Source organism: Tachypleus tridentatus, chromosome 8 (assembly GCF_004210375.1).
Source record: "Tachypleus tridentatus isolate NWPU-2018 chromosome 8, ASM421037v1, whole genome shotgun sequence".
Taxonomy (NCBI): domain Eukaryota; kingdom Metazoa; phylum Arthropoda; class Merostomata; order Xiphosura; family Limulidae; genus Tachypleus; species Tachypleus tridentatus.
Window position 1 is genome coordinate 74,790,440 of NC_134832.1, and position 25,943 is coordinate 74,816,382.

The 25,943-nt window shown below is 34.4% G+C and overlaps 1 protein-coding gene across 5 annotated transcripts in view; it reads left to right on the forward strand.

The window, feature by feature from the left end:
- Positions 1–25,943, forward strand: part of LOC143222691 (caskin-2-like) — a 222,330-nt gene that overhangs the window by 134,286 nt on the left and 62,101 nt on the right. For 4 of the 5 annotated variants that reach the window (XM_076449533.1, XM_076449537.1, XM_076449534.1 and 1 more), the window contains one exon: positions 14,838–14,932. The exons of the other annotated variant lie outside the window; for it this stretch is intronic. In XM_076449533.1, the coding sequence (XP_076305648.1) occupies positions 14,838–14,932 (95 nt within the window). The remainder of the gene's footprint in view (positions 1–14,837; positions 14,933–25,943) is intronic. 5 annotated transcript variants of the gene reach the window in all.

Below are 25,943 nucleotides of genomic sequence, written 5' to 3' on the forward strand. Positions count from 1 at the left end.
TGAATAACACATTGATATAGAATGAACGGTATTAATGGCATAAACCAAAACATAACATATGCAAAATATAACACGTTACTTGTTACTGTGTTTGTAGGCTTGGTATAACGTAACTGTTCTGTAATATCATAAGTTCACTAAATTGATGTTCGCTATTCTAGGAGCTATACCCAAAATGTTTCGAACAATATGTTTGTTTTGAATCTTTTTCATAGGGGGTGAAAGAAGTGTATTAATTTTACGGCACTGCGATGGATTTCTCGTTTGTGGTTTGAGGTCGGTGTTCTGATATCGCATTTTGTTACCCATCATATATATACGTATAAACATTTTGGACACTAGGTTTTGTAAAGCAATGGTAGTGAATGTACACACACATCCACATAGGGAAGTGCGAAGGAAGTCTTATAAGGTACATGATAATATTGGAAAACACAACGAGAGGTATTGCTGTATTGGTAACAGCAAAAGATAAAACAGGTAGAGTAAAACGTAGAAACCTACTATGTGTACCTGACACAGGATTAATTTACGTTGCTCGCGGAAATGCTACGAGTGGTAATCCAGTTGGATTAGATTATTACAGCAAACACAAATTACTTTGTGTATTACACAATCTAATTATATAATGAATATAATATAATGAATTGAATGTCATTACTGAAGACTGCTGGGACGGGAGATATTTTATGCACGAGCACGTAGAAAATATGTTTATAAATATCGTATTCTCAGTTTCGTTATTATTCTCATAAAATTCAACATTTACGTGTTATGTTAAGAACCGTTAAGCGCTAACCGATGATCAGTTTTTAAAACGTGATCCGTGTAATAAAGTTGTCAGTTATAACTGCTGCTGTTATGGTTAGTTACGTGCTTCTGTTTGTTCCCAACACTAGTAGTAAACAGTGTTTCAGTAAGAATATTGCCGAAGTAAAAGTAAGAAGAATACATGCTACCGAATTTCTATGCAGTTTGTAACCAGCGGATTTAATCTGGGTAAGAACTGCTATGAGATTCTGCGTCTATGACAAATTGTATAAACAAAAAGCGTTTACAACACGAAAACTTTAACGAACTTATTACGATCTTCCTAGAACGTTTTTACTTAAAATGACTATACATCAAAACAAGAGGCAAGATTAAAGTGAGTGTGATGAGATGCTACAGATATTTTCAATGGAAAATCTTCGTTGTGTTATCTTATAAACTATGTTTCTATCTTCTGAGCAAATTTAAATGATTTTTAGGTCGACTAAGACTGAACTGTAGGTTTTAACATCTGATCGTTTTTTTGGATCTTTGACAGATGAATGTTTATAGCTTACCTCTAATTGTATCTTGTAATAATTGCAAAGTAACCAGGGCTGTATACCGCTGTTTCTAATTTTTGAACCACTGAAAAGAAAGGAACCAGACAGTACCTTACCACTTACCATCCACTCCAAGGGGTAAGTTGCCTATTCTATAACACACATACAGTTCAAAGTGTGACGAATATTTTCTACTACGCCCCGTCTCACAAGTTCCGAAGTATACCACAAGGTGAGTCTTCGCACTTATAGATTATTAAAATCTAAATAGCATAATTAACTATTTAAGCGAGAGAACTCTATAGTGCGTCATTAATGAATGATTAGTTTGTTTTCTTATCGCCAAAACCTCTATCGTTCGCAGGTTAAATCTGCTTCCGTGCATTTCCTGTGATTTGAATAAGTAGGTTTACTGATGCTCTGCTACCAAATCTTTTTCCATTTTACACATTTTCCATTTTAGGTTCAAATTCTGTCCTCCCCTTTTTTTCTCTCTCTCTCTTTCTGAATACAAACTGCAAATAGAAATGCATTCTACATTTTTATATTACATAATATATTTATGATAAAATGTTTAATTTATGTATTTAAACAATACAAATAAATGCGTAGGAACGAAGGGAAAATTACATGATTCGTTAATGTAGGTTTATGTTATTCTTCTATAACGCTGAATAATAAAGTCTCGCTTATGTTACACGCTTGCGAATTGCGGTCATATGTTAGGACTCGGACAGGACTGGATGTGGTGGTATACAACTAGTAAAGTTCTAGGTGACTTTAAACTGTTTACTCATACGTTCGTAACATACATTAACAGCACAGATTTAGTCTTATATAAACTTAAATATTTAGCAGCCAAGAAACTTGCATCATAATTCAGCCAGACATCAATTGTACTTGCTTTTAAAATATACATTTTGATGGGTTATGAGAGCATGTGTTGAAGAGTCTGATCTTTTCAAATTTCCACTTTCTATTTTTATAAGTTTCTTAACCTTTATTTTCGACATATGCGGCATGAGCCAACTACACCTATCTTCAGCCACCTACTTATTTAAGTACATCTTCTGTTAGACCTCGTTGAATGGGTTGAATCATGCTATTAGAAGGTGATGATAGTCAAGACTGATGTGATGATTTCTAGGATCTTTTCTCATATGGTAAGGTTACGTAATTATATTCAAGGCTGATTTAACGATTTCTAGGACCATCATAATGATTATTAGTAACTTCCGATTAGAGCAAACTACGTACACAGAACAAAATTAAACATCAATCAAGTGATGACTATAGCTAATTAAATATAGTTTTCTTACTACATTGGATATATATATTTATATATTAGAATGCATTGTATCACCAGTTAGGTATGTTAGACGTTAACGATATTTTTGTTTTTGAGAACCAGCTGCCTTCCCTCTAGTCTTACACTGCCAAGTCAGCGACAGCTAGCGCAGATATCCTTCGTGTAGCGTTGCACAAAATTCAAAACAAACCAAACAAAAATATTTTAATAAAAGTATTATAATACAATATTAAAACAATACAAGTAGATATATGAAACGTTTTGTTATGGAGTCAATTAGTCAGTATTGTAGGGATGTCTTTCAAGTGGGTTCGCATATGTCGGGTAGAGAGGCCACCAGGTTGCGTGTAACATATTACTTTTGGCAGGGTTTATTTACTCGTCTTGCAATTTTATTTCATTTCTACAACGAGCTACACATAGAGACAATGAATGAAGTGGTGATCATATATAGTCCAACACACCCCAGTGTTACATTCCACTTCGAGTGCTTATTATATATAAATTTACAATCACATGGACTTAAAACCCTTTATACCTTTTCTATGTTTATTTTAATTCCACACGTTACAGTGTCTCCTAAAGAACTGTGTTTTCTAGGCTTACATATTCATATAAAATTCAATATAATGAGATCACTTTCAAATTCCAAGGCATGTCTGTGATGTGTGTGTTGCCTGGGGAATGATGTATGTCGATGACATTTAAATAGTCGAAGCTATCAATTTAGCAAAAGGATGGCGACATCTGCTTTAAAACACGATTCTGTATAGAAGAGTATCAGTTTTGTGTTTATTATGATATACAATTGTATAGATATTATTAATTTGTTTATTTTGTGAAAAAAATATTTTATAATTGTTTAGTTTTGTTATTATAAGAGAACTATAAAAGCAAACGATTATTGGAGGTTGTAATTCATTGGTGTCAAGAATGTAGCAAGCAGACTATTTATTAATAAACATAAATAGTATGAAATGAGCAGGAAACAAGAGACAGATAAAGTCAATGGCAGAAGAAAGTAAGGTCGCAGGCAAGGAAAAGTTCGCCGTGAAGTGAACCGCGGTAGAAGTGATCGTCTAAAATTTAATATGTACTATCAAAGCGTGGTTCTAAAGTAACTGAATCAGCCTGAGTGAAGTTGGAGAAAAGGAACGGAGGATATTTTGATGAAGAACGATTAAAAATTACTTGAAAGCAGTAAATGACTGTGGTAACTCCCACTACATTTGTAAGTGAATGATACACGGAACATTAGTGCAATAAAAACAGAGAAAGGTAGTTGGCTTGTCAACTGAAATTCTGAAGCTAAAGTGTACTTTTGACAACAAAAAGAGAACTATACAGTGTTTGTGATATGCTTACGACCCCTGTAGTTCAAAATGTTGTTGGGCATACCTTTAACTATCTCCAAATATATATCAGGTCAACCCATAAATAATGTCCGAAAATTTAACACAGAAAGTGCATCATCATTTCTGTCTTTGTAGAAAGCTTTAATGACTAAAATATGTAGTAGGACGTGTATAAAAATGTCCAGAGAAATAAAATAAGCTAACACAACTCCGCTTTTTTAGATCGTTAATCAAATAAACCCTTATGAAGATGGATGTGTTTGAGGAGAACATTAGACATAAAATGCTGTCTGAGTTTTAAAAAGACAAAAACTACACGAAACATTCAAGGTGTTTATGGTGCGAAGTCTCGCAATGAAAGAAAATGTCGAAGGTGGTTTCAGAAGTTCAGACCATGTGACTACAGCTTAAGTGATGCGCCATGTTCAGATCGTCCTGTTAAGTTTAATGATCATTTGCTGCTGACTGTACTTGATGAAGATTGTGCTGTAACAGTTAAAGAACTAACACAAGCTTAATTCAACCCATTCAATAGTTTACCGTCATCTGTAACAGCTTGAAAAGGCGTCAAAACTTGGAAAATGGGTCCCCCATGATTTGACAGAACCCAACCTCAGAGCAAGAGTGGACATTTTCACTTCTCTGAACTCTCGTGAACGTAACTCACTTTTTTGGACAAGTTAGTGACTGGAGATGAAATACGGATACATAATAAAAATGTCAAGTGCCGTAGACAATGGCTTAGTGCAGATAAATTGGCTAAAGCACAGCCCAAAATGGACCTCCATCCATCCTAGGAAACTCTTGTTAAGCATTTGGTGGGACATTGTTGATGTGATCCACTTTTGAGTTGATGCTACTCAATGTGACGATTACATCACACTTCTATTGTCAACAATTATAGCGCTTGAATGTTGCACTGAAAGAAAGGAGGCCTGCTTTGATCAATTGTAAATGTGTTACACCAGAATGATGCACGGCCCCCATACAGCAAGGACCACATATGCAAAGATTGAAGAGCTAGACTAGGAAAACTTCCACATTCTCCTTATTCTCAAGGCCTTGTTCCATCTGATTAACATCTATTCTGAAGTTTGCAGAACTATCTTGATGGAAGAGAGCTTGAAACACATGAAGATGGCAAAACTACCCTCTCTACATTTTCTCCTCCAAACCCCAATAATTTTATAGAAGTGGCATTCAGAAGCTTGTAACTCGTTTGCAGGAAGTAATTGATAATAATGGAATATACGTTATTGATTAAATAACATCAAAAGCGTTTGAAATCCTTTTTTTTTCTCTGAACCTGAAATCGGACATTACTTAAAGGATAACCTGATACATTATTTTGAAAATTAGTAGAGTGAGCACTGTTCGTTGATTTTTAAATTTATCGCCAGAAGTCACAGACACCTACTGTAAAAGAATCGTAAGCCAAACAACAAAGCAATCTATATTTACTCAACTACTACCTAAAAAATAAGTTTTTGATAGTGTTATATAACAGAGAATTAACGTAACCCGTTTTAGCAAAAATTTTCGGTCTTTGCATACATAACTTTTAAAACCATTAAAGCTGTTGTTGTTTTGAATTAAGCACAAAGCTACTCAATGGGATATCTGTGCTCTGCCCACCACAGGTATCGAAACCCGGTTTATAGCGGTGTAAGGTCGCAGACATACCGCTGAGCCACTGGGGAGCACCATTAAAGCACCGAATGAATCGAAACAGGGCAAACATTTCCTCAACATTGTTGAGTTAATAAGAAAAAAAGAGATACGTTCCTAAACGTAAGAAATTTTGTATTGTAATATATCTTAGATTTCGTGTAAAATCTGAAGATGATCAGGTTTTGTAACAACAAAAAGAGCTTCAGCAAATGCGGAAACATCAAAAGTGTTTTCCAAGTAAAACAACCGGTACCGATCTTCAGATCTCCGATATTTAGAATCTATAAACAAAATGATAAGACAGATTTTTTTAGGATGGACGGCAGTAAAGACTCAACGTGATTGAGAATTTAAGAACTATAAGATTCACTTTCAGCATGCAAAAAGACGACCGCGTCTTAGTGATGGCTGATAGGACATTCAATCTGATTTAATATGCAGCAGTAAAGTGAAGCTTTTTCTTTGCAGATTGCTGCATTGGTTAAATACAGCCCGTTAAGTTACATTAGTCACCCGTTAACTCTTGCTGATATGCTCACCTACGTCTTTTTCTTCACTCACATTCTTTTTTTTTTTTGGCAAAAAGCCAAGAATTATCGTGTTTGATAAGTTTAGCTCTTATATTTTTTCCCATCACGGAGTGACAGAGAATTGAAGGAAAGGGTGTCGAATGGTGCATACCACAATAACAGCACTAATTTACTTCTTGTTGCATTCAAAGGAGTAATAATAATAATAATTCCAGAAGTTTTTTTTAAATATGAAGCAAAAAATATTAGAATGCACTAGTCGATCAGGGTGTACCCTTACTGTTTCGTCCCCAGTGACACAGCGGTACGTCTGTGAACTTACAACGATAGAATCATGGTTTCGATACCTGTGATTGGCAGAGCACAGACAACCCATTGTGTACCTTTGTGTTTAATTAAAACAAACCTCTCACTGTTAATGATATTTTCGGACGTAAACCCGAAAATGTCGTATGATGCTTTGCCAACTTGGAAGATTTAGATTAGTCGTAAGTCCATGTACTAAGCTAATAATGCAACACAATATCTATATTAAAGAATATAATAATATGTTATAGGGCTAAAGGCTATGATATAAATGAAAATTCTTAACTATGTACTTACGGTGTGTGTTCTGTCATTATTCCTTCATTTATCTTGTAGGTTTTGTGGTTTTTCTTTTTAATTTATTTATTTTAAATTCTCTACATATATACATATATATATATATGGATATAGACAATAAAAATGATGATCCTAAAAATAAATATTTATATTTGTTCTGTTTTGATACTGTCATTACTTGGTAAATTAATATTAAAACTTCCATAAATTTAAATCTGTGTCAGCTAATGTGAAAGTTAAAATGGTTTTTGCCCTATTTCCACCCTGTAACTTTTTAATCTCATATAATTTATAAATTAGTTCGAAATGTTGATGTTTATAAGAAGGTCGTATGTTTTGAGTATTCAAGTAAAACTACTCAAGGACTAACTATACCAGCCATCCCTAACAGACTACATGGAAAGCAACTAGTCAACATTCATCACCAATTCCTGAGCTACTTTAATCGAACTACGAGATTTTCGTGACAACGTGATGTGAACTCCTATCCATGGGATCCACAGCTCGGAACACTAACTATGAGATCACACCCAGAACATATAGGAGGTAGAAACAGATTATTTTGTTTAAATTTCGATCAAAATTCATCACACGTAATACATGTGCATCTCTTAGCTGTCTCTTTGTGAGTCATTTTTAGAGAAACTTGAGTCAATAAATTATAAATGTAAGATTACAAAGTAGAAAGGGGACACACATCTGGGACCCAGCATGACCAGGTGGCTAAGGTGCTCGACTCGTAATCAGAGGGTTGCGTGTTCGAATCCCTATCCAACCAAACATGATCATCCTTTTAGCCGTGTGGGCGTTATAATGTGACTTTCAATCCCACTATTCGTTGGTAAAAGAGTAGCTTAAGAATTGGCGGTGGGTAGTGATGACTAGTTACCTTCCTTCCCTCTAGCCTTACACTGCTAAATTATGGACGGCTAGCGCAGACAGCCCTTATGTAGCTTTGTGCGAAATTCAGAAACAAATAAATACACATCTGGCCGTCTGTTGTTATTTCCTTACTTTACTTTTCTGCAAAATGATAACTAGTACACCAATCTGTTCCATACTTTTACTGGCTTCCCAGAATGCTACATCTGAAATATGTCTTCAGTCACAGCTTAGTAATATAGATCGAAGACTGGGTTTCATCTGTATTTTCCATTGCTACTTACTGTGTCCTCGAAACCATTTTAAGCTCAAATTTGCCACACTGTCGAATTTCAAATGTTTGAATCCTTTGAAAGGACTTTGATATCCCTTTATACTAAAAATATTTTATAGCTTCTTTCACTAAAGACAATGGGTAAAAATATAGTGACATTATTGTTTCAACTTATTTGAACAAAACTATATATATGGTAGTCAGAAGATCAGAACTCAGAATGTAAAAGCTTCCGGACCATGTGATTATTATGTTAGCGCTCTCTCATTGTTTGCATTATGTTATATATGTTGTATAATATCCTAATAAGATGTTATGTGATACAACTTATTGATTTTAACATTAATTATAACAGAGAAGTTGTTCTGTAGAACATAACCTCACCTTTTTTCTTCCTGTCCTGAATGACGGTTAGGTTTAAAATAGAGATCACGTGGTCATCATAGCCACTCTAATCTTGTTTCTTTATAAGATATAACATTCGTTATGATTCTGTCCTTTGACCTACGTCCACTAAATTCTTACTCTTGGTTCTTGTTGCTTCTCGGCTTTTCTGTAAAACTAAATTTAGTTCGTCCCTTTATTTGTAATTTAAGTTGTACACGAATGTTCACTTTGCCCTTAAGATATTTCGTGTTAGAAAGCAGAATAATGTTAAGAAATAGCTTCTGTTAAATGAATGCGTGATGTTTAAAATTGTATTCATGGAAAACATGTTAAACTTCTTTTCTTTTTTTTTTTGTACGGAAAGCAGAAAATGTTGGCTTTTTGTGAAATGTAAATGATTTGGTTTTATGCAGTAAGGAACAAAGTCTTTTATTGTAACTGTTCTTAACTTTGTAAAGGTTTTGGAGAGGATGTTACTGTCTTTATAACACTAAACTTTCTTCAGGAATTGTTACTTTTTCACAACCCATAAGTACTTCAGAGAATGATGTCTTGGTCCATAGGCTGCGAGTGAGTCTTTTGTTATAGTGCGGGGGTTTGCACAACTAATAAACTCTTCTCAGTAACTCTTATACGCCCTCTTTTGATCTCTCTTTCCACATATACTGTATAATATTTTTGAGTTGATGTGAATAGTGTTCCGTGAAGGAAGGCTTATTTGAACAGGTTTGGCTTCTTCCAAGCCTTTTACACACGACGCTCTTGTCTTGGCCATAACAAACTTGAAGTTTTACAAAGGTGGTCACGTTTTTGTTTACACTGTACAAGTTTTTCAGAAGATGCTGCTTGGTTCATAATACTGTACAAGTTCTTTATGATTTCTTCCTTGTTTATAGTACTACTTAAATTCTACAGAGGGCGTTCCTGTGTTTGGAGTGATGCTTCTTTATTTCAAATGTCATGGCCTGGCATGGCCAAGCGCGTAAGGCGTGCGACTCGTAATCCGAGAGTCGCGGGTTCGCGCCCGCGTCGCGCTAAACATGCTCGCCCTCCCAGCCGTGGGGGCGTTATAATGTGACGATTAATCCCACTATTCGTTAATTAAAGAGTAGCCCAAGAGTTGGCGGTGGGTGGTGATGACTAGCTGCCTTCCCTCTAGTCTTGCACTGCTAAATTAGGGACGGCTAGCACAGATAGCCCTCGAGTAGCTTTGTGCGAAATTCCAAAACAAACAAACAAACAAACAAAATCAAATGTCATCACCTCTCTCAGAACACTGCAGTTTCTTCGTAGCGTTACTTTGTTTACAACTCGGTTTAACCTTGTTAGAGAACATTGTTTTGTTCATAACAACTTCTCTTCAGAAGTTTTTACTTACTTCATAACACAGCAGCTTTCTTTACAGGAAGTTGCATTGTTTTTAGATTGTGTTAGTTCTTCAGAAAAGATGTTTCCATCTTCACGATTCTTTCATAATCTCTTCAGATGTTGCTTCGTTCTTAACAATGCATACGTTTTTCAGAGACTATTAATTTGTTCTCAACACTGTGTACATTATTCAGAAATTATTTTCTTATTACTAAAGTTACCCAATAAAAGTTTTCTAATCTTACCTCATTCTTAACTACGTAAGATCTTCAGATGTCACATTTGTTCACTACACAACAAAAAATCCTCAGCTGATACTGAAACTTAGAATCTACCAATGCTAAAGTAAACCTACACCGGAAACGTTTTGCGTTTTTTGTGTGATAAAGTTGTTTATAATGATATCAAAATAAACTTGATATTTAATGTTCTGTTTTGTTCACAGGATGTTCGAAAGAACTTAGCTCATTTAGCAGCGGTATAGATTAAATCATTAGATTGGAAAGAAAGTATTATAATGAAAGTTAGCCCTAATTTTTAACCATCTCTAGAAAATGTTGAAACACGAATTCTAACAGTATCTGAAAATAAATATGGGCTGAACACAGAAAATAAATGTATGCTCAACCACTCTTTCAAACATCTAATAGTTGTGATTTTTACTGCGCTGTACTTGTTTTTTCTTTTCTCCATATCATCAAATCCAATGGGTATATATACCCGTGGTGGGCAGAGCACAGATAGCCCATTGTGTAGCTTTGTGCTTAATTCAAAATAACAACAACCAATGGGTATATTAAAAACATATTTATTTGGTTTTAAATATAACTTTTTAACGACACATTTAAATGATGTTTTAATTCTTTATTTATCCTTATTTAAATGTGTCGTTAAAAGGGTTAAATTTAAAACCAAATAAACACGATTTTGATATACCCATTGGAAAATAATGTATAATGGATGAAGGAGCACATTGAAAATTAGTAATATTATTAACCAATATTCAGCGGTAAGTCTACAGGTTTACAACGCTAAAATCAGGGGTTAGATTCTCTTCGGTGTACTCGGCAGATAGTCCGATGTGGTTTTGTTATACAAAAACACATTAAACAATATTAATATTAAAGAACACGAATGTTTTTCAGTTAGTGCTTTCAGCGCATCATGCTGGCCTAGGAACCTCAAAAAATCAAATGTATTGGGTCTAAACATGATAATCTAATAGAAATTCTGACTCCAAATCGGAGTCAAAGGTCACTGACATATTTTTATTTATTCTTCTAATATTTCAGGTATTCATTAATTATTTCATTTGAAATGTTTTGTTTATTTCTTCTTCATTTATTATTCTTCTGACACAGTTCCGTCTTTGTTGCACAAGTTGTCTTTCACCGTTTATCTTCACCATTTTTGTTGTTTATCACTTTCGAATTCTTTATTAAGAACATAAAACATCCCTTCATTCTTCAATCAAAACAAAACTTTAGAATAAAATACCACTGTCCTTAGGCAGTATAGTCTAATGACCCGTCGTTTTTATTTAGTAACATTATTGATTGAAATGCTTACGATGTTTTTAAATATTAGTGTTATAGTTAATTTTTCTACTTATGAAAATTATCTGTAAATCTGGTTGAATATCATGAGATATTGGATTAGACAAATGATGTATCAAAGTATTCTATTCTTTACGTGGGTTTTAATCTCATTGCCTACTGACTTATGACGGTAAGAATTTTGTAGTCGGTTTGCTATATTGACTTCTTCATTAGTTCATAAATTACTCTTAGTTCTGATCTGTATACTGGGCTTATTTTGATAAGAAATTTATTTAAAATATTTGCAAGAATATAAGTGGTTCTAAGAAAATTTTTGTTGGAAGTTTTATCCAGTAATATATTCAGGAACTTACCACTGTTATCGAATTCTAACCAAACTACGTTTGTGGCATTAAAGTTCGTGATCCTGGACTTCTAAGATTGTCTGTTTCTTACCCTTATATGGAACCTCTGAATTCGAATTTCAATCAAAATTCAAATAGGTTTGTTTTCCATTAAGCATTATCAGAGATCACAAGAAAAAAATGGTGTTAAGATTAGAGTCTCTGGTACAAATCGAAATTCCTTATTGCATACATCTTTTATGATAACCCCTCAATATCCTCCATTTGTCGTTATGTCTCAGTTCTGTTTCTAAGAGATCTGTTTTCCTTGTTTCTCCTAATATGCTGTTTCTTCCTTCCTACGTTTCCTGTTTTATATATTCCGTTTAATTTATTTGCCTATACACTTGCTATTCTGGTTTGTTTTATTTTTAATTCTTTATACTTTTAGAACAGATTTCATCTCTTATTATGCCTTTTCGTCTTCAGATTTTTTCTGACCAAACTTATCTGATTTCTGAATGTATGCTTCGATCGTTTTCCCTTTCTGTCTCGTTTCATTTGTACTTAAAGACCGATACTTGCGAATTCACTTTTCTTCTTTGTTATTAATATTTTTTGATTCTGTTTTGGTCTGTGTTATGTATTCTCCTTTTAATTGCTTGAACTTCCGGCTATGATGTTTTTCTGTACGCCAGTGTATTTGTCTTACCCAGTTAATCATCCCACTCTATTTTTACTCTCAAAAAAACAGTAAAGTTTTAAACATTACTTTATTTTATAACTTAACGTTGACACACAAAATTACGCCGAACGCGGTTTTATGAAAAGAATTCAATAACGAATCATGTTCACATGTGAAATGATAATTATTTAAATATAGATTGCCGCTTGCTATGAGTAAGGTCGCGAGTGCTGTTTCTGCGAGGCCTCCCTTTTTGCTTTGTTTCGAAAGAGCAAGGTCTGATTAGTCTGAAATGTTAACCAAGGACGCTATCAAATGCGTGGTTTCTAAATGAATGTTCGTATGACTACTAAACAAAAAATGTGTTCATGCATTCTACGAATTCAGCGAAAGACAAAAAGATAGGCACCAGGCACTTTATGGATGAGTCACCAACCTTTTCATTCGGTTCTGTTTGCACTGGACACGACCTTCTGGATCTATATGCCCTGACCATGTTCTACCTAGGTCTAGTTATTGTACTTTGCATAAAACACACCTTTTCACGATATTCGTATAAAACGTGACACGTTTTACTTTTAGTTGCATTAGCAGTTTGGTAAACAATTTTCTACCTACTGTTTATGTAGAATGTGAGATTTCATTTTTATTTTGGACCTTTTTTAGAAAAGGTGATATACGTATGATACTTTTGTGTTTTTCTCATAGCAAAGCCACATCAGGCTATCTTCTATGTCCACCAAGGGGAATCGAGCTTCTGATTTTATCGTTGTAAATCCGTAGACATATGGCTGGGTGATCTTATGATACTTACTAATGATGTCTAGATTGTCATATCTTTGATTGATATGAGAGAATTTATTAGTTTTGATATTGATGCATCGACCAAGTTTTTGTACGTTTAAAGTGCATCGTTGCGAAATCAAATAAATTAATTTTAAATTAAAAACAATGTTTGCATATTTTTGTTTTCACTAAAATTTAAGATTAAGCAGTGTTTGAATGAAAAATTCGATAAGTAGTTTAAAATATTTGTTGATGTGTTTTGCTGCTAAATGATATATAATAATGAAAATGGCTGAAGTATTTGACACGGCTTTTTTTTTTTTGTACATAAAGTACTCGTAGTTGTACTGATTTGACATATTCATTCCTTGCTATAAAGTGATTCAGAATAATATCAAAAGCGTTGATAAGTAGTTTTTATTTTCCACTTAAAAATGATATAAGTATTTAAATATATTGATTATATTTAACTCTTTTCATATAAAATGGTATGTTCTAATTAAAATATAGAATAATATAATGGATACACACGGACATGCCTCAGAATCGGTGAATGTCATATAAAAAATCTTTCAACACGTATACCATTATTATAGCCTAATAGAACATGTACTTTTAGGCCCGGCATGGCAAGGTGGTTAGGGCATTCGACTCGTAAACTGAGGGTCGCGGGTTCGATTCCTTGTCCAACCAAACATGCTCGCCCTTTCATCCGTGGGAGCATTATAATGAGGCGGTCAATCCCACTTTTCATTGGTAAAGAATAGCCCGAGAGTTGTAGTTGGGAGGTGTTGACTAGCTTCCTTCCTGTAATTTTACACTGCTAAATTAATTACGACTCGGGCAGGTGGCCCGGCATGGCCAAGCGTGTTAAGGCGTGCGACTCGTAATCTGAGGGTCGCGAATTCGCATCCCCGTCGCGCCAAACATGCTCACCCTTTCAGCCATGGGGACGTTATAATGTGACGGTCAATCCCACTATTCGTTGGTAAAAGAGTAGCCCAAGAGTTGGCGGTGGGTGGTGCTGACTAGCTGCCTTCCCTCTAGTCTTACACTGCTAAATTAGGGACGGCTAACACAGATATCCCTCGAATAGCTTTGTGCGAAATTCAGAACAAACAAACAAACCCTTGGGCAGTTTTGTGTTGAGATAGCACTTCAGCTAGCACTTTCATTGATACATGGTCGTGTTAAATTCATTGAACTCTACATACTTCCTATGATTATGGCACACGCCGAGAACAAACGTTATGAACAATTGGTGACGTTAGGTTTATGGAACAGAATTTTCTACTTATTCAATGAGGTTATTACTTTTAATGATGTACGATAGCCTCATTGAGGAAATTATAAGGTCCCTTTTCGTAAACGTTTCAGGTTTTGTGATTTTTTGTGTTATAGTTCTCATAGATTGGCTATTCTAGAGGTTAACGAGCGATTTGTGAATTTTATATTCATACAAAAATTGTGCGAATAGCGAAATTACGAGAAAAAGCATGTTTTTATTGTGGGACTTCAACAGTTTATTATTTAATCAACTACCTGGACCAATACCAACAAATAAAGGTGTTTAACTATTTCCAGTAACACCTTAAGTAAAACTACATTTTCTTAATCTGTAATGATGCATTTGATTCCGGATGTATTTTAATGCAACAAAGTACATTTTTCTGATGTGATAACATTCCTCAAGAAATGATAATTTTGGTATTTGTAAGAGTATATAACTAGTAAATAAGAGTTACAAAAGTACAAATACAATATTTACTTACATTAAAATTTTCCCTTTTAGAAATTGTTAATGCAACTCAAGTTCAAGCTATAAAAGATTTCAGCGACCCCACGGATCACGAGTGTCTCCCTCTAAGAGAAGGTGACATAGTAACGGTAAGGTTGTCCTTTCAGTATGATTGAAATTAGTGCACTTTTCCATGTGCAGAATGTGTTCAGGGAGTATCTATGTGTTTTGTTGATTCTAACCTGTAGTTTAATCGTCTTCCTTATTTTAAAGTCAGGAAAGGAGATATAATGCTACGATAAATTGTAGGTTTCTCTTGGACCATCAGAGTTGCCCTGACTCATTTTATTGCGCCCTCAGCTTATCATAAGCAATTACAGAAGAAGTTATTACTTGCATATATTTTTTAAAATCTAGTTAACCTCTCACGTTTTGCATCAGGTAATTTAATATTGCCACCTATCAGCATAGCTGGCGTGAAGGCTTTCACATTTACGTATTGTTTATGTTAATTAAAATCGTATCTCAGATTTTCCTACATGGTTTTATTCTTTGCTCTTTTTTTTTTATAATGTGTAAAACGCTATCTCTAGCCTAAAGAAATAATTAACCTATTTAGAACGTCAAACTCATGACTTAGTTAAATATCTACGTGAAATTGTCTTCCATTTTGTGTGTATTTGAAGTTAAGCACAAAGCTACACAATGGGCTATCTGTGCTCTGCTCTTCACTGGTATCCAAACCGGGTTTCTAGCGTTGTAAATCCGTAGATATAAATAACCATTTTATATGCGAGTAAATAAAAATAAAATATAAATTTGGTTTGGTATCACTCTTTCTGAAAAGAAAAAACCTTTCGCATGAATCCTGATGCTATACGTGTTACCAACCTTTTCATTTTGATATGCAACAAGTTACAATGACCTGTGGCTCCAACCATTGTTCTGCACAGAGCAGCTAGGATGTGAGAACAGTGTGGGTGTTCTCAGTCACCAGAACTCCTATCAAGCTGAGCACCACTTGCTCGATGTAGAAATAAAAGAAAAAGGAGAAAGAAGATTGCGGTATCACCTTAGTGATGTTTACATACATTTATTTTAAGTCAAGAACGTGTCTTATAAAAAATTTATCATCAGCATTATACATCATGGAAAATACATATATATAAATACTTTACATTAAAAAGATTTTGAATATCTAATTTAACAAATTACGTGAAAATCATAGACAATATAAAGTATCTGTGGAACTTAATATATTAGGCACTTTCGGAAAGGATATGTAACAACCCTTTCTGATACAGCACGTTCATGCTTTAAGATTCAAACGATGTATTTCTGTAGGAGATTTAGAATTACTAAGATCACTACTTGTGCTTACTAATATTGGAAAATAAATGAATCTATGGGTCAATCTGATGCATCAGAACATTCTAGAAAGAGACCTGCCCTAACTTGCACCCCAGTCTCGTTAAGCAAAACTAAGCGTATTCTGACACCTAAGAATCCAATAACACAAAGGTCAGTGACAAAAATCGTTCACGAGTTTGAGATAATAGTTCGCAGCATAATCAAGGAGAATCTCCATCTGCTAAAGGAACACAGGTCACATTTATACAAGTTATTTGTTTAAGCTTCACATACCGGTCAAGTTACTGGACACAAAGCTTATAAGTTTTTGCGCGATTGAACTGTTGAGACGAGCACTGAAAAACCGTCATCCTCGTACACAAATGTTTTATGGAAAGCGTATATGTTGTAGGCTAGACAGCATTACTACGCTGCAGGACTGTTGTCAAGATGCATGGCGGATAAAGTACGATTGAACTTGACAATGTGGACTGTAATAATACATTGAAGCTACAAAATAATTTTAAAATAATGCATTCAACTTTTGTACGTGCATAAAATTAAAACATTTATTTGCTTAAAAGCCCGAAATTTTTGGTTATGAAATATTTTGGGTCTCGCTATCAAAGAATAAGAAAAACATTATTTTAAGTAGCTTATCCAACTGCAATGTAATCTTAATTTATCACTTAAATAAAACGCTGAATGCTTGAACATTTGTGAGAGTAATAGAATTATAATAGTTCATCAACTGTGGTTCTTTTCATAACTCAAGATAATCACTTTACTTTCACAAAACTCGATGCTCTTGTGTATTCATGAAAACAGAAGAATAAAAGTTATAGTGTGATATTCAGATTCTGGTACGTATAGGGTACTAAATATACAGAATACGCAGGTTCTACTGATTATAGGTTGACGAAACGAAAAGGTACGAAACTTGTGAGTTATATTGTAAAAGCAAAAATCTTTTCATTCTTGAAATATTTTATATACACACGTGAATTTTACAAACAATTTGTTTGTAACAACTATGGTTTGGTTTACATGTTTATTTTGATAACGATGACAATAAATGTTCTTACTTGATATCTGAACATGCGCAATTTGCCATAAGTAAATAAGACACCCTTGAGAACACAAACTGACCACATTCTCAAAGCTATGTGCAAATAATCTCGCTGTATAACAGGTAAAACTCGATAAAGACCTTGGAATACCAACAACTCTGCCATGAATGAAACGATCCTAGGAATTGACAGTATTTTCAAGAGGTTCCGTGGTTGGACAATGTGAGCGTGGTCAAAGTTGACCAGAAATTGTTCGGTAATTTAAAACACCTTTGTCCTCAGTGGATAGAGTGACAAGATAGTTTTAGTCACGTCGGTAAACAACACATTAAGGCTCGTCACTGGTGCTCAAAACAAACATAACGGACTCCGTGTGCTGTAGGGAAAAGTGTGGGGAGTGCTCCCCCCTCCAACGTCCAAACCGTTAGCTAAGGTTATAAAACAGTGGCATCTGTCTTCATATCATGAGCTATATTGACAGAGTAGCTAGATGGAAGCTACTCCTCACTCCAAACAATATCGTAAGTCGACGTAGTTCGTATTACAAATTCAATAATACATTCCTGCTTTCTGGAACAAAGCGATTTGTTTCTAGTGGATCCAGTTCTCTACGACACTCGGATAGAGGCACAACTGTATTTGTGACTGTTCTCCCAGGTCAGCAAGCTACAATAGAATATAGTAGTGCTTATGTTGTGTTGTGGCCTGCCATATGGGAAGATGGACGATCACAGTTTAAAATATGCGATGGGACGTCACTGGCTCTTGATTCATTACGATTCTTGAGCAAGATCGGGCGGTCTACGCTAATAACCAAGTTATAAAATGAGTCAGTGTTTTCAACGGCTAGAAGATCAACGCATTATGCCTGAGGCCAAATCAATCGTGACCACCAACTTCTGGGACCGTCCTCATCATGCAATTTACCAAGACGGGAGAGGTGCAATCCTTCAGGTACAGATATGAAGTCTTGTAAATACAATGTTTACCTTTGTTTCTGCTCAAAATATTGCAAAGAGCAGAACCATAAATACTACGTTGCGTGTATTACTAATAAGTAAAAACCTGTACATTTTTTGCGTAATTTCTATTTATTTATATATTTCATCAAAATTAAACGCTCCCAGTGGCACAGCGGCGTGTCTGCGGATTTAAAAGGCTAAAAGCCGGGTTTTGATAACCGTAGTGGGAAAAGCACAGATGGCCCTTTGTATATCTTTATGCTTAGCTACAAACAACAACAACATAATTAAATTTGTACTTTTATTTTTGCATTTATTCAAATAAAAACGGTTTGCAAAAATTATGTCTGAATCGGTGACTTTATATTATTTGATTTAAATTAATCTTGACAATTGACGTCAGAGCAGTACTAAATACTTTTTATCATCAGTTTCATTAAACAATATGGGTTTTTTAAATTCCGGGACAAAAACTAAGAAATCCCTTTATTTGTTTTTGGACATTACCTCAATTTGAAGCGTAAATAGGCAAAGAAATAAAATTGCTTGAATTTTGAACGAGCATAAATAGGTTTGAAGCGGTTCTTATTCTTCTTTAAAGGTGGAGAAAGTTAGGGATGTTTATGACGTCAAAAGAGGTATTACTGTTGGGGTTGGGTTAGCTGAAGCTTTGATCATAGAATCAATGGAACGAAATGAGAAATCAAAAGCTATAATTTTAAGACTAAATTATGTGGTACAAACCTCAACAAAATTCTACAAGAAGAGGGAACTGTGAACGGAAGAAATTGCTCAGAGGTAAATAGAAGAGAGCAAAGTTTGGACCCGGCATGTCCAGGTGGTTAGGGCGCTCATCTCGCAGTATGAGGGTCGCGGACTCGAGTCCCCTTCCGCCAAATGTGACCATGCTTTTAGCTATGGGGGGCTTATAATATCAATCCCACTATTCATTGTTAAAAGAGTAACTCAAGAGTTGGTAGTGGGTGATGGTGACTAGCTGCTTTCCCACTAATCTTTAAATGCTAAATGAGGATAGCTAGTGCAGATTCCTTTCGTGTAGCTTTGCACGAAATTCAAAACAAAGCAAAGTTTATGACGACCAGTAAGCGTTGAACGATACAGCACTTGACACAAGACATGATCCATGACCCTTTAACAAGAACAGTGTGAAATCCACTAATCTCAGTTGCCAACAAAGTGACAAAAAGGACAACAGGATTATATTTTTGGTCATGTAGTGAGATAAATCTTTGTAAAGGTTTACTGTACCAATTAGGTAGGGGTCAAAGTTTAGTTTTAACCCCATGAAACTTAGTATATCAAGATAATGGGGTAAAGTTGCATTAGAGGTACTTTATAAAGCACAGGTTTTGCGCTGGTACTTAAATATGTTTAAGTAATTTTACTTATTAGCTTATTTTTGTTTTCTGCTTCTTATTTCATCGTTTTACCCTCTTAACACCAGAAGCATGACTTTATTAATGAGCAACACAAGGATTAGTTTCAATATGCTATAGGTCTTACTCTTCTTCTCCCCAAGCCAAATGTTTTGAAATAACCTTATTTCGGTAAATTAAAAAAGTACAAAGCTCATATGAAATAAAGAAGCCTATATATAGTATGTTGCCCGCGGAGAATCGAGTCCCTGATTCTAACGTTGTCGCCCCTCTCTGTTTACTTCTGACCCTGACACATTGGAAGGGCATATCGAAATTTAGGATTTTAAATAAAAACACACGCACACTTCTGAACCATAAGTACCAGAAATTTGGGGCAAGTCTCCAAAGCCATAAGAAACAAAAACATTAATCATAATTAAACCAGTTGGTGTGATTAAAGGACTTCATAGATAAATTCTCGGCATAAACATTAACTCTTTTGTACAGTTTGTTGTACACGTTTTAAATTAAAATCAGACTTGTTTTTACAGACATAATTATATTTAGGTTTTCATGCTGAATGATCACGAGATGGTAAAAAACGTATTTTTAAATTCTGGCGAAATGAATACATTAGACGTGGCTTAGTAGTTAATGTGTCACACTGTGAATCTGAGTGTCCATGGCTCGAGTCCTGTTGTCGCAAAGTTGCGCTTCACGTTTTGGGACCTTTGGTGCGTTATAAGAGCGAATGTCTAAGCTTACCTCACCATTAAAGTATCTCAAGAGTTGCCTGTAGATGCAGTCGAGGAGTTAACCTTCCTATAGGCTATCAATAATTCACAATTAATGACGACTAGCGAAAATAGCTCTTGTGTTGATTTGTGTGAATATCCGAAACAAACGAACAAATTGTCGACAAAGGAATTGGATATTTTGTGTCACTAGATATTTTTCATACGCACTCTGCAATAGTTGTATGTTATAATAAATGTTATTAACATTCACTCAAACACCACCGGCCCTTTCTTGTGATAACAGCCATAGATATTGTCAGTTTATCCTTTATTTTGTTACGTTTTGTTGATAGTTTCTACGTAAGGATTTCTGTGTTACCCTTGAACCTAATGAGTTTACTTGCTGTCTGATAAACAAATTATTGAATAAAGTAACGAACAGCAATTGTTGTTATTGGCAACTTTCAGTCACAGACGATTCGCTTGGTTACATAAAATAAAGCTGTAGGGAACAGTTAATTACAAACAAAAACATGCGAGGGCACCCAGAAGAGAAGGTAAATTTCAGTTATTCCCTATGAAACAAAAGACAAGTTGTTTCCAGTGGCTGTTTTTCTTTCCCTTTCTATGTAAGTGTGTGTGCGTGTTTGTATACATGGGCATGTAGACTTCGTTATCTCCAGGGGACCGAACTTTCATATGTGAGATACCTTTTAGAGGCTATTACGACGCTCCCATAATGATAGCACATTTGTTCTGATGATTTTAGAATATACTGGAATATTACTTAACGTTTCATCTATTGTTTCGACTACATTGAAAGATGATAGAGAATAAAAACATTTTTAATTTCAAGTAACGTTTAACAACTAATTAAAAACATGCTTACAGTAGGAAAAAAACTATAAATATTATGCATTTATTTTATTTTCAGAAAGGAAATTGTTTTGAAAATTTAATGTTTCATATGTTTAAAAATGTTTGTCTTGAAACTCGTCAACACAACACAGAAGTAGAAACGTGTTGCGAATGTATAATTAAATGATCCATAGAATACAGTAATAGAAGTGTGTTAATTATTGTGGGATTTTGTGATCTATAGCATAGAATAATGAGAATGTGTTAATGTATCTGTAATCATGTGTTTGCCCCAACTGGCGCAGCGGTATGTCTTCGGACTTCCACCAATAAAAACTGAGTTCAGACACCCGTAGAGGGCACAACACAAATATATCATTCTGTGGATTTATGCTTAACTCCAAACAAACGTAATGAAGCGATCTACAGAATACAGTAATAGAAGTGTGTGTTAATGAACGTGGAATTTTATGACAAACAAAATAAGGTAACAAGAGTTTGGTAGTTAATATAGAATCTAATTATAGTACCAGGACGGCGACTGTAATTATTATGAATTTTATAATGAATAGAAAGATAAAAAAAAGAATGTTTGTCTTGGTAATCCATAATATGTAGTAGTAAAAACAGGTAATATATGTAATAAGTAGTAATACGTAGTAGACTTCAACGATTTTCAAAGTAGAATAATTCAAATAAACGTTCAGTATTGTGTTGTAATCCCATGCTAATAAGGAACTAACCGTGTTGTTCATCTCTTACGCTCGAAATATCTTGATTATTTCCTACTTGTTGACACGTTTCTTCTGATACATGGTGTAAAGTTGAAGGAAATAATAATAATATTCAAGTTGTTTTAAAAATAAATAAATAGGTTGATGATGATAAAAATCACAAACTGAGTCCTGAGAAGAAATCACTTAATAAAATAAAAACCTATTATAGTTTATGAACTTAATCTGTTCACACCGAAACAGTTATTCAGGTTTCTCATAATATAAAAAGCGCCTCCATGGCTGTTATGTTTGTCATTTTTAGTCGTTCTGTTTGAGTACTAAGTATGGTATAATTACAATTACAATTTAGTTGACATGTTGTTATACTCTTGTGTATTTTGACTTGTACCATCTTGTGTAACAGTTTTTTTCTAATTTGTTATCGATATTACTGATATAATTTGTTTAGCTTGACATTGTAATTTATAATGTTTTCGTACGTAGAAAACTTGCAATAAGTAGAAAATTTGTGGCAGGTGTAATTCGATGTTAATCGATTTAAATTTAATATTGATATTATGTGCATAAATAAAGTTTGCATTAAATACGTAATTACAGCAATAGATGAAGTTAATTATGCAGAAGACCCTATTTTCCACTCCAGGTTATGCACAATAAGTGAAATTACAGGGCCAACTTATACACATGGCATCATTGTGTATTTTCTTGTGGGCCATGTAACTTTTAATAATAATAAAACTTTGTGTGAAAATGTGTATATATATTTGTGTGTGTGCGTATGACTATCAGTATGCATGTTCGCTATCTTTGCACTGATGCTCTAAGCTATCCACAGATTGTTCTCTGATGTTGATTAAGTTGTGCAGGAAACATCTTGTCTGATGTAGCTGTTACCAGTTGGCATGACTAGCTAGCATCATTCCTTCTGTTAACTTAGTCATATAGACTAGAATTTGATAATTAGTACGTGAAGGGTCAGCATGCTCAACCTGCGCGAGGTGTGGTCCGACGTGCCTCATATAGCGTACGAAGCTGATAGGATCTGTTCCCAGAGTATAGTGATCTTCAAGCAAGGATGAACTTTTGACCTAGCACTCTAAACTCTTTAAAACAGCTACTTGTACTTCCAGTTGTTTGCCAAGGAATTTGTTCGCCTTTTCGTGTTTTAAAGTAGTTATATTTGCAAGACAAAGGTAAACCACTAGACAAAGAAATTTGAACTACGAGAAATATGTAGTTTTCAACCATGAATACTTGAATGATTATGGTTGAGCCTGTTGGTTAGGACGCTCGACCTGAGGGTCGTGGATTTAGGTTCCAATCTCATTGAATACACTCGCCCTTTCAGGCCGTTGGGGCTTTATAATGTTTCGGCCAACCCCACTGTCTATTGGTAAAAGACTATCCCAAGAGTTGATGGTGGATGGTGTTGAATAGCTGCTTTCTCTCGACTATATCACTACTAAATTTAGGATGGCTAGAGCAGATAACGGAATATAATATTGATAAATACTACTGAGAAAATGCCCGATCTTGACTGAATAAAACGTTTTGTAAACAAATAATAATTATACGTAAGAAATCCTATTCAGCCATGGTTTGGAGAATAAGTTGTGTAAGATGCAATTTCTACAGTGCCTGGCACAAATATGGAAGTCCTCAGACTTACCGCTAAGTCACTGAGTGCAGGTAACTTTGTTACAAAAACTAGTTGATTGAAACAATCAATCAAGAATTTATCCTTTATCAAAAAACTGCAGTTTCTACTCTTAATACAATATCAACTGTAGTCTTAATGGCCAGTTTCGATGTTATATCCCTTTTTACAGAAGTTCCAACCACTGAAGCCTGCAAGATAGCCTTAGAACTCTATATCCGAGACCCTAACTCAACTATAGACATTCCCAGCAACCAATTAGCAACCCTCATAGAATTCACCACGATAAAGACAAACTTCATGTTCAACAACAACAACTATATACAAACAAATGGCCTAAGCATGGGCAACCCAGTATCACCAGTTCTAGTCAATATTTTTATGACACAAGTTGAAACGCAAGCACCTATGTACCTAAAAGTTTGGTACAGATATGTAGATGACACGGTTGCGGGATTCAGATCTACAGAACACATACTTAATTTTTTCAATCACATTAACTCTATACATCCCAACATTAACTTCACATGTGAACAGGAAGAAAGCAATCAAATATCATTTCTTAACCTCAAAATTACAAGAACCAATACACAATTTAAAACAGAAATCCATCGAAAAATAACCCATACTAGACTATACATTCCTTGGGATTCAGCACATGAAACAACAAAAAAAAACTCAACATACTAAGACACACACACAAAAAATAAACACAGCCATAAAACTATGCTCACCAGATAAAATTAACGATAAATTAGACAAAATAAAACAATACTTCATCAACATCAATACGTTTCCTCCACAAACCGTAGAAAACGTTACACGCACACATATAGATAGAAAGCAAAATCAACCAACAAAAGTAAATATATCTCACGAATCAAAAAAATCACAAAACCATATACTGCTGCATACCATATATTCCCGACATCAGCAGACAAATATACCAATATTTGGCAAAAACTAGTAACAAAATATGACATTCCATTTAATACCAAATTTATTCAAAAACCAGGCACAAAACTGACTTCTATACAATGTAAAAACTACACTGACAAACACCACACCAACATTATTTATAAAATACAATGTGATAACTGCCACGACTTCTATATTGGAGAAACAAGTAGAAAAATGGAAACCAGATTCAAAGAACATAAGTCACCTTCACACGTTTTCGAACACTGCAAGTCAAATAAACACAACATAAACATAGAAAACATTCAAATACTAAATAAAGAAACAAACATAAACAAACGCAAAATTAAAGAAGCCTTACTTATACAACAACTTAAACCCAAAATAAACCAATATAACGGAACGCCTTTATACCTATATTAAATATAATAAATAAAATAAAATTATATATTCAAACATCTAACACCGCCCTCTACATTCCGACACTCAGTTACACAACCACTTCCAAACATGTGGTCAGCTACCTCTTTCTTTCTTTGTGAACCTGACGATGACCGAAGAAGGTCGAAACGTTGTTCGCTCTTCTATGTAAAATATTTTCTCAACCCAAACGAGCCGTTTTTGCATATATATTTCTCTACAAGTGGGTTTTCTCGACATCACTGAATACCTATTATTGTTGCATACACTTGTAGTATATACTTGTCTGTGTATAACCAATATACAGTGTACGGTAATGGTCTGCATGTAACCATGGGATAAATGTGGCTGTCTCTGACCCTTATTGGATATGCCAACATGAATTATAGTTTTCTATTTTTGGACATCACACAGTATCTTTCATGCAAGAAAACTGGTTAATTGTCACTTAGCAAATCCACATCTGTGCTCTCCAAATAGGAAAAAATTGTGTCATGTAAGCAAAACTGTACATCTAAACTAAGAATTCTGAAAAATAAACTTAGTCAAAGAAGTATTTTTTTCAAAACTTGAGGTAGCAGGCATGTAGCATTGTCCTCTGCTACGCTTCTAATTCCTCGAGCTTATAGGCTCCTGTGTCAGCGTGCATTATGTCTATTTAAGTTATATTCTGTAGTATAGTAGTACACTGGAGAATTTAGTCATTTTGCTTCTTAATTCATTTAATAATTTTAAACAGTTTGTTTGAAGAATTACAAAGACATTTTTATGTGATGTCTTTTTAACGCTCGAGTTCTGAATTTTAATAACAGAACGTTCTGGTTAGATGAGGTACATGCTCAAAGTGCTGTATTGTATACACCGAAGATAATCATGCTCCAGTCAAAATATAAGTTTTTATACATTTTCTGAGGACTAAAGATGTTAGATATTCGAAAAATATTCTTATTTTCTTAGATGTAGCTTTCACTTGATTTTGTTCAAATAGTCCTAGATAATTTCTAGTTACAGAAAGATTGACTCTTCGAAATTTTACACTTTAATTAATAGAAAAAATTTGAATTTCTTAACT